Source organism: Odontomachus brunneus, unplaced genomic scaffold, assembly GCF_010583005.1.
Source record: "Odontomachus brunneus isolate Ranch 3 - 2012 unplaced genomic scaffold, Obru_v1 Obru_scaffold_049, whole genome shotgun sequence".
NCBI classification, from domain to species: Eukaryota; Metazoa; Arthropoda; class Insecta; order Hymenoptera; family Formicidae; genus Odontomachus; species Odontomachus brunneus.
Window position 1 is genome coordinate 1,060,271 of NW_022639499.1, and position 9,723 is coordinate 1,069,993.

Here is a 9,723-nt window from a genome sequence, read left to right on the forward strand (position 1 = left end):
CACTCTATTCCTATCAAAGCAATTTTCCTTCCTCCTGCTAATTCCTTCACATTTCTTTTCTCGCAGGGCCCTAACGATACCTCAGATTCGATGAAAGTATATACGTCAGTGAGGATCCGAGCGTTTGCTCTGTACGCATGCGCGAGACATATCTTGCCAAAATCCATCACTGCTGTAGAGCTGTATATCCCCTCCCTTCCAGATAGGGGAAAATGGGGAGACTGCATTAAGTCGGTATCACACTAGTATTGGAGAATATTGTGAACCAAATTTTAGTATTCCACAAATTTCAATCTTATTCGCTTTGCCATGTGATTCGTCAAATTCTTCTCGGACAATCAAATTTTAATTCCTATCATACCACCAGATAATGTACTAAAACGCATCAATTTGTAAATAAGTACTAGGACTAGGAGGGAAGGGGTAAAATTACAAGAATTATTTTTAGAATTTTCAGAGAAGTCCCGTGAGGGGCAAATATTTATTTAGACAATTTCAGCAACTCTCGTACTTCCTTTATGATTTTTCGATAAAAAGTCTGCAAATTCCTGGTATGGCGCCTTAGCTAGAGCCTGTTCTTTCCACAAGTCTGGTGTCAGATAGGCGTAAGTCTTGGCTATCGCAGCGTAAGTCGCTTTGGCAAAATTGCCAAGGGTGCAGGTAGAACCTCGGGCGGAGGTGTAACAGTCTTCGATACCAGCCATTTGAAGTAACTTCTTGGGAACTGGCGCGGAGACAATACCGGTACCTCTAGGCGCCGGGATCAAACGTACTTGTACGGAGCCACATTTACCGGTGACTTTGCAGGGCACCGTGTGCGGCTTGCCGATCTTGTTACCCCAGTAGCCGCGTCGTACCGGCACTACCGATAGCTTGGCTAGGATGATGGCGCCGCGAATAGCAGTGGCTACTTCCTTAGAGCACTTTACTCCCAATCCAATGTGACCATTGCTGTCTCCAATAGCAACGAAAGCCTACAAAATATTTTAAGCAATTGCATAATTAAGATTAATTTATTAATATTTCATATTTTGTCTTTACATGTGAATCTCATGTTATAATGATGAGCTGAATTTTCTAATTACCTTGAAACGGGTACGTTGACCTGCCCTAGTCTGTTTTTGTACAGGCATGATCTTCAGTACTTCATCCTTGAGGTCTGCTCCCAGGAACTTGTCAATGATCTCATATTCCTTGATGGGTAAGGAGAATAGGTAGATATGTTCCAGAGACTGTATTTTGCCCTCCTTGACCAAACGGCCTAGCTTGGTGACAGGAACCCATTCCTTGCTGTCTTCCTTGCCACGACCACGGCCACGTCCTCTACCTCTACCTCCACGTCCTCTACCTCTTAATCCTCCACGACCACCTCCACGAGAGCCAAAACCCCCACGGAAACCTCCTCGAGTGGCTGGAGCAGCGTCCGCCATTCTGTAATTAAATGTACAAATACGACTACCAAAATCATTTAATATTTAAAAACTTATAGTTTATTAAAAGCATTGATTGAATATTACTGATAGTCACTATTCTTAATATAATATTACAATTACTACATTACAATTATATTAGTTACATAGGTGCTAAAATAATGTTACACAATTCAGTATAAAATATAGGATTATTGATTTCGCATAATTCATCAAGAGGAAAAGAGAGTGAAATATATTTGTTATATTGTAAGATTTGTAACATAACGATGCCAAAACATTTGAAATACTTAAATATATGACAATTTCTTAAGAAATTGCTCATGTTAAGTTACATGGCTTACATTATTATTATTGGCTTACATGTTTACAAAAGATAAAGAAATATAACACGCTATTGTAATATAAACAAGGAGAAAATGAAATATAAAATATAATAAATTGAAGTAAATATGAAATATTTTGATTATTTACGTTACTTTTCTCTTACTAGTCTCCTAGGAGCACGAAAGAAGAGAACTCCTTGTCAAGTAGAGAGAAGCCTGATGGCTCCTAACATGCTTGCCGCGCGGCGGAAGTTCGCGCGACAGCCAATCAATATGTTGCTTTTCCGTAAGAGCTAGAAGGTTATTACGGAAAGCAGCATATTGATTGGCTGTCGCACGAACTTCCGCATTACAGCGTCCTGTGTGTAGGAGCCATTACTGCTTAATGGCTTCTGCACACAGGACGCGGTAATACTTGCCACGCGGCAGAAGTCTGCGCGACAGCCAATTAATATGTTGTTTTTCCGTAAGAGCTAGAAGGTTATTACGGAAAGCAGCATATTGATTGGCTGTCGCGCGACGGAAGTTTGCACGACAGCCAATCAATATGTTGTTTTTCTGTAAAAGCTAGAAGATTATTACGGAAAGCAGCATATTGATTGTCGCGCGAACTTCCGCCGCGCGGCAAGCATTACCGCGTCCTGTGTGCAGGAACCACAAGTTTTTCTATGTACCACCAGCTTGACCCTTCAACCTTGGCTTGCTTTGTTCCAATCGGAACGCAGCCCATGATATATTCCTACATCCATGTTTAAAATTTGTAGAAGGTGGCGCCTCAGGTCTTCAGAGAATTGGTGCATTGATGCCTCTACACTTTGGTAACCTTATCCCCTATTACCCCTGCCTAAATTCGCGACAATGTTGAAACCACATTCCGATGAATAAATACTTTTTGTGTATATATATTGTTATTTAAGAGCTGATTATAGAACGTCGTGACTTCTTTCCTAGTAAGTAAAAATCGAAAACACCTGAAAAGAGCGGGCACTCTCGTTGGTTATGCTCTCAATGGATATTGTGGTGACTGTAACTTTGTTCTTTTTCGCCGGATTACAGATGAAAGAATTATAAAGAATCGCTGTTATACGAAATTGGACTTATGCCCGGAGTGCTTTATAGCCAATTACAAACGACTGACACTTGTAATGAAGCAATTAATCACTCTCTTGTATAAATGCCTAACCTAACCAGGAGGTCCAATGTATTGGTGAGCCACATAGCCAAAAATATCCTTGGAGAAGGGCATAGGGCTTGATGGAGAACTCCTCCATCAGAATTAGAAGAAAAAAAATGCATTGGTAACAATCATTGATTATTAATTTATTATAAATGCAAAAAGAATTTTTATGAGAACCAACTCATGTTTTAGTGTACTTTGTTAAATGGCAAGCAGTAGTGGCAGTATTACCAATACTAGTCCAGGATATGTCGCTGTCGAAAAATATATTAACTAGTTCAAATGTAAAGATTACAGCTGACCCATTTATTACATCTCACTCAATAATATGGGTAAATACAAGTATTATTATATAAATGGTATAATATAATATCACATGAATTTTATCTTTTTTAACATCATCTAACTTTTATCTTTATAATTGATTAAACACTGAGATTTATGATATTGAAATTGTACATTGCAATCCAGTGATGGCAGGAAACGAAAGCACGCCAGCAACCTTGGCAGATGATGCGTTATCCGCGAGACTACAGTGGTTACGTCAGCGTAGAGAAGCTCTGCAGGAGAAGCTTGCTCAAAAGAACAATGAGCTGAAGAGCTTGTGTGTAGAGGAGGCAGAGATAACAGGGATTCTGCCTCCAGAAATACCTTTGGAGCCTGGAGAAAGTCCACCAACTTTCCGTAGAAGAGCAGCCTCTGCATTTATATATCCAACAAAGCTAATCAACAAACTGAAAGCAACTGATCCTGTGAGTCCAGCATAACAAGATTGATATAACGTTTGTGTGATGTTTCAATGACTCGTCAAGGTGTATTGTATCGATCTTTATTCGTGTATACAGGAGGAATCGGAATTGGAGTTGGAACGGCAAGTACAGCTTGGCATTGTGGAGGCTGCACTGGAGGTCGTCAATGATCCTACGGAGAGTAAAGCTACACGGCGCAAGCACAGACTCGCCTATCAGCAGGGTCAGCGAAGATTACAGGAGTTGGATACCGAATTGAATTTCATACGACAGAGTCGCGGTAAAACGCATCGGCAGACAACGCAGCTGTCAGTTGGGACGCAAGGAAGTTACAACACGCATCCACATTCGCACGCCAACGTGAAGCATCGGACGAAGAAACCGCGACCACCGCTGGATAGTGCAGGTATTAATATGCAAAAAATATCATAAATTGTTGAGCAATCTTAGGGTGCAAAAGAGTTAGACGTTTATATATGATAATGATTTGTAATAGTCTGTGTCTAGATGTGGACAACGTAGACTATGCGTGAGATGTCGTTTAGATAGACAATGAGTAATCTATAGATATTGTTTAAAGAACAAAAAAATTGAGAAAAGCCTATTTTTTAATTTAATTTTTAGAATCCTGATTTAAGTTTGTGAATGTTGTTTCCTAGACAAGTTAGAGTGCAACAAGTTAGAATTTCCTAGTTGCATTCTTATCTTTAGAATTTAATCTATCAATCTATCACATAATGAAATAAAAATTCAATTTAACCTATTGTTTCTTTTAAACATTATTTTTATAATTAATACAAATATGGTAACTTTCTCACATAATTTATAATTACTTTTCTGTTTCATGTATATTTTAATATAATTTACAATATTCTATATAGTTCACATGATTTTGTCTGCATGATAAGAAATCATAGTATATATAGACAATATATAAAAAGTTCATAAATGTCTAACCCTAATAGCATAATCTTGAAATCTACAACACAATTCTGTTCTAAACATATTGGAATCACATAATTATCTGTGGTTGCATTCTCTTTCTTACCTTCAGAGTTAAATCTATCAATTTGTAAAGGTTTCCTTCAATCTTGTCTTTTTTAAACGTTACTTTTATAATTAATATCTAAAATAGGTATGATAACTTTCTCATAGTTTGATTACTCTTCTTTTGTGTATATTTAAATATATAATTTACAATATTTTACATATAATTCATGTTGTCTGCATGAAAAGAGACCGTATATTTAATCTGTCATTATATAAGTAATATGTGAAGAATTCATAGACATAATTTTAAAACCTACAGCACAATCCTGGACTCAACCTCAACATAATGCATTTATGATTATGTGCGGCAGGAAACGAGGTCAGTGCCGTGAAGTCCGCCGGAAGAGGAATACTTCACGAAACCGGTATCAGCCTCAGTCCTTTAGGCCCTGAAGATAAATGTATCACGTATTCCGGACACACGTATGAAGAGCAGCTGGTTGTGCCAACTCTGTGCAATCTCCATCATCACAGCGGCACTTATCCCGGCGTGAGTCCTATTGAGCAATCCAACATCAAGATCGTGGAGCACGATCACAACGACAATCAAAACGTCTACATCCTGCCCGACCAATACCGCGCTCGCACGTATTCTCATGGCAGTGGCGGCTCCCGTGGCCACCGGGACCATTATCAGGACACCGAGAGAACGTATCGTCCTTACGTGCCGAACACCTATACCGATGACGAGCGGCAGATGCGTTACCGGCAATTCCAGCAGCAGCAACAACAGCAATACTTTCCGAAGCAGCTTCTATACGAACACATGGCACAAAACTATAGCCCACAATATTCCTTCGTTGAGTGTAAGCACTTGGACAACGCGGATATCATCCGGAGAGCCAGCCAGGGATCCTACGAGAGGGAGTTCCGCGTCTCTCATTACGCGCCCGTTACCGACTATCAGATCTACTATAAGAATAGCGCGCAGTCTCAGACTGTGCAGAGGCGCGCCACGGATCGCGACTCGTCCAACGGCAAGAACACCCTGCGGCACACGGGCACAGGCGCGCCGATGATCGACGCACAGTTGCCGGCCGGCTATTGGATGCGTCAGGATGACGAGATCGTCTGGGTGAGCATGGACGAGCCGCCTATGACCGCCGATAGATTCGGCAGTCTGGATCGCAGAAGGCGGAACGCCCAGCACAACGGCGGTATTGGCGTAAACGCGGACGCACAATCGCGTTACCGCACTGTCGCGGTCGCCAGTACCAAGCCTTCAACGCACAGCAGCGCCTCCGTGTCGTCGTCGGCCCACCAGCACCACTCTGTTCATCTGTTGCCGCTATCTGAACAGCAGATACCGGCGAACAACAAGATGCTGCTGCGCACGCAGTCGTTAGGCAGCGTGGAGACGTGGCAGTCGAGCCACAGCCACGACTCGCACGACGGGAAGGATATCACGGCAGTGGAATACACCAACCGGAAGAGTCGCCAGAAAGAGTGGTACGAGACGTCCCTGGATTCCGGAATGAGCATCGGTCTGGATCAAAACCTTATCGCCGCGCGAAAGAGCACGCAATATCAGTCGAGTCCACCGCCAGCTCGTATCAAGGCCGCCAGCAACGAAAGTACGAAGGACGATCAGGTGATGACCGGACCGCCAGTCAGTCCGGTGAACCGTCGGAAGAGGGACAAGCTCGAGGAGCGACAACACATGATGCAGCAGCAACCTCATACGCGATACGATCAATCCGCGACGAGGCCGAAGGTACTGGAGATACCGGCCGAGTCGAAGCCGTCCCTCGACGTTTGCGACGACGCGGTGCGAGCGCCCTTGGGCTCGCCGCAGAACTGCACTGTAGTCCAGGCTGGCAAATACCAGCCGTACCGGGAAGTAACCAAGCCCTTCGAGATGTCCGACTTTTACAAGTACAGCACGAAGTTCCGCAAGAGAAACGAGGTCGCTGGCCAGCAACTCGGCAACGACTCGCCGCTCCAGGAGAACCGACCCGTCGCAGAATCCGGCGACCTATCCAAGGATTCTAGTGCCTATAATTACGGGCAAAACGGCAGCGCCAGCGTGACCGCCAGTCCCGTACAGAGAAAAATCTATCAGCCGGTGCAGCGCATGACCTGCCAACCATATCTCACGTCTTTAAGATAATTGCTGAGGATAATCGCACATATCGTAATGTTCGTTCCCGTTGTCATACGTATCATACCTGCGCGGTTGTGTAAATTCGACGCAAGTACCTAAAGAAAAATTATCATATATAATGGTATAAGAGAGAGATTATATATAAGATTATATATAAATTATATATAACACATATATATATATATATATATATATATATATATATATATATATATATATATATATATGAATTTGGTCTCTATATAGTCATATATAAAAATATACATGTCCACACACAAAAAAGTATAGTTGAACGAAAAGAAAGTTTTATTCAATCAAATATTGACATTCTAGGCTAGTCACAAATGTGAGTATCTACTTCGATTACATTTGCACAATAACATTTTTTTCTATGTGGACGTGTATAATTTATATATGATTCTAGATGGCCATGCACAGACAAAATTCATATATAAACATCTTTTCCAGGTAGGCTAATCCTATCGAAAGATGTCTTTTATTCTTTCTGATCTGACCTTTTCAGGGAAGAATTCATTGAAGTTGGGAAAAATTGATTTAATATTGAAATAATACAAAGGGTACATTTCGAAATGTACTGACAATACTGAAGATCCATAGTATAGATAACATAACATATAGTATAGATAAACTACAAATTGTTAGCATGTTCGAGAATGCAGTCAAGTATGACATCTGTCATTCATATGAAGGAGTGTCTCTTCATATAAGGAGTCTCTCTTTTTCTTGTTGTGGATTTATTCACAGTAATGTTCACACATTTGTTATTGACGATGTTTAAATTAGACAAACTGTATATATCTAAACACATACATATATATCAGTATCCCTGAAAAGGTTGATCATCATCAATATCTCGTACGGTAGACGTGTAGGTACCGTAGAGATTTTACACAGCACAATTTTGCTTCCTTTAACACACACCACCAGTATTTTCCATTGCTCCGTTTCAAGAGTCAGTCATTTGTCGATGATAGTCTTTGTTGATCATTAACGACGTCGATGCAACTATCGATTGCGATCGTAGTCGGGAGACTTGTAATTCTGACACATTTACCAAATCGTAAATTCGATATGTAGAGGTACATATTATTTTTAGAAATTTTACGATGTTTATATCGCGTATACGCGAAATAATTTTGCGTCAACAAAGAAACGAAGAAAATTCGTAAGGATTGCAAAATCCTTTAAACTCTAACGTCGATTTACAAAAAAATATTGGGACCTGAGTAGTGCCTTTTACTAATTGAAGTGTCAAGTGGATGACAGGACGCCTTTGTAAGAAATACCTAGAAATTATTGATCGTGAAATGAATTTGTTGAAAAAATCCTCCACTTGTCGACTTCTATTTTAATTGCATTCATAATTGTGTTCAGTAACGAATTACATATATTTTTCTAGAAATTATATATATATAGATATATAAAAATTATATATTATAGGCAGTGAATTTAAAAATTACTGTCGGTATAAGTTGATAATATTCTTTGTTAAACGAAACTCTTTCCACGTTCGATTATTCGATGATTAGACGAAGTGTAGAGTCTATGATTTTTGTGTGTGTACGATCAAGTGCATTGCTCTGTTTCTATAGTTCTGTAGACCTCCATATGAGAGTCAAACTACTGCACACGAAATTGTAGACGTATGCATTTTAGTCTCTTAAAAGATAATATACAGGGTGCAGCAAAAGTATCGGACCGGTAAAATATCTCGAAAAATATAAGTTTTACAGAAAATTGCTTTAGATAAAAGTTATAAGTCTTAGGAAAATCTATTTACTGATTTTAACAGTTTGACCTTGGGTGACATTTCGAGGTCAGGTCGAGGTCAACATTGCTTTTTTAAATAGAAACATATATTTTTTATTACGAAATTTTATTCTACGTGAAGAAACACATCATTTTTGTTTGAAAACATTTTTTATACGACCTCTATTTTCTAAGATATTTGCGGAAATATCTACAAAATTATTGGTTTCAATAATTTTTTATTCAAATTCTATCAACTTTACCAAAAAATAGCAAGAGATAAAAATTTTCTATTTTCATTTCATAGAGCTCCGAAAATTTTTTCAGAATTTTTTAATTAACTTTTTAGTACTGCATTTTCTTGCATTTTCTTGAAGTACTAAAAAGTTAATTAAAAAATTCTGAAAAAATTCTCAGAGCTCTATGAGAAAAAATAAATTTTTATCTTTTGCTATTTTTCGGTAAAATTGATAAAATTCGAGTAAAAAATTATTGAAACCAATAATTTTGTAGATATTTCCGTAAATATCTTAGAAAATAGAGGTCGTATAAAAAATATTTTCAAACAAAACTTGTTTGTTTCTTTACGTAGAATAAAATTCCGTAGTAAAAAGTATATGTTTCTATTTAAAAAAGCAATGTTGACCTCGACCTGACCTCGAAATGTCACCCAAGGTCAAACTGTTAAAATCAGTAAATAGATTTTCCTAAGACTTATAGCTTTTATCTAAAGCAATTTTCTGTAAAACTTATATTTTTCGAGATATTTTACCTGTCCGATACTTTTGCCGCACCCTGTATAATGTTTGTGTATATTAAAAAAACAGCGAAAGCTGGAACATGTCTAGTTCTAAGGCGGTGACAATATTGATTCCCGATGTATAAAATATTACTCCAATATCGCATAAATGATCCATATTTTATTATGTAGCTGAAAACGGCGTGTTTATATACTCGTATAATATGAAAATATAACGCTGCATATGATATGAAGGAATAGAATAAACCTCGCTACAGAGATCATATTTATTCGTGTAACGCGTTTATCAAAAAACTTAATTATTAAGTCTAAGTTTCATTTACTGCCTTTAACGCGTTATTCACTGACGCCTATTTT

At 38.9% G+C, this 9,723-nt stretch overlaps 2 protein-coding genes across 4 annotated transcripts; one reads left to right on the top strand and one right to left on the bottom strand.

Annotated features, from left to right (window-relative positions):
- Positions 1–438: 438 nt before the first annotated feature.
- LOC116845146 (40S ribosomal protein S2) lies at positions 439–2,049 on the bottom strand. 3 transcript variants are annotated; one of them, XM_032817509.1, is made up of 3 exons: positions 1,910–2,049; positions 1,086–1,431; positions 439–974 (listed from the first exon to the last, which is right to left on the bottom strand). In XM_032817509.1, the coding sequence occupies exons 2-3, from the start codon at positions 1,428–1,430 to the stop codon at positions 486–488; spliced, it is 834 nt and encodes a 277-aa protein (XP_032673400.1). In that variant the 5' UTR covers position 1,431; positions 1,910–2,049; the 3' UTR covers positions 439–485. The 3 variants fall into 3 exon arrangements, with proteins under 3 accessions (XP_032673400.1, XP_032673401.1, XP_032673402.1); XM_032817510.1 differs by having other exon boundaries at positions 1,905–2,024; XM_032817511.1 differs by having other exon boundaries at positions 1,921–1,984.
- A 484-nt stretch (positions 2,050–2,533) lies between these two features.
- On the top strand, positions 2,534–8,655 carry LOC116845130. The gene is made up of 6 exons (XM_032817485.1): positions 2,534–2,706; positions 2,813–3,054; positions 3,126–3,265; positions 3,405–3,685; positions 3,779–4,088; positions 5,044–8,655. Exons 3-6 carry the CDS (start codon positions 3,262–3,264, stop codon positions 6,840–6,842), a joined length of 2,394 nt encoding a protein of 797 aa, XP_032673376.1. The 5' UTR covers positions 2,534–2,706; positions 2,813–3,054; positions 3,126–3,261; the 3' UTR covers positions 6,843–8,655.
- Positions 8,656–9,723: the final 1,068 nt, after the last annotated feature.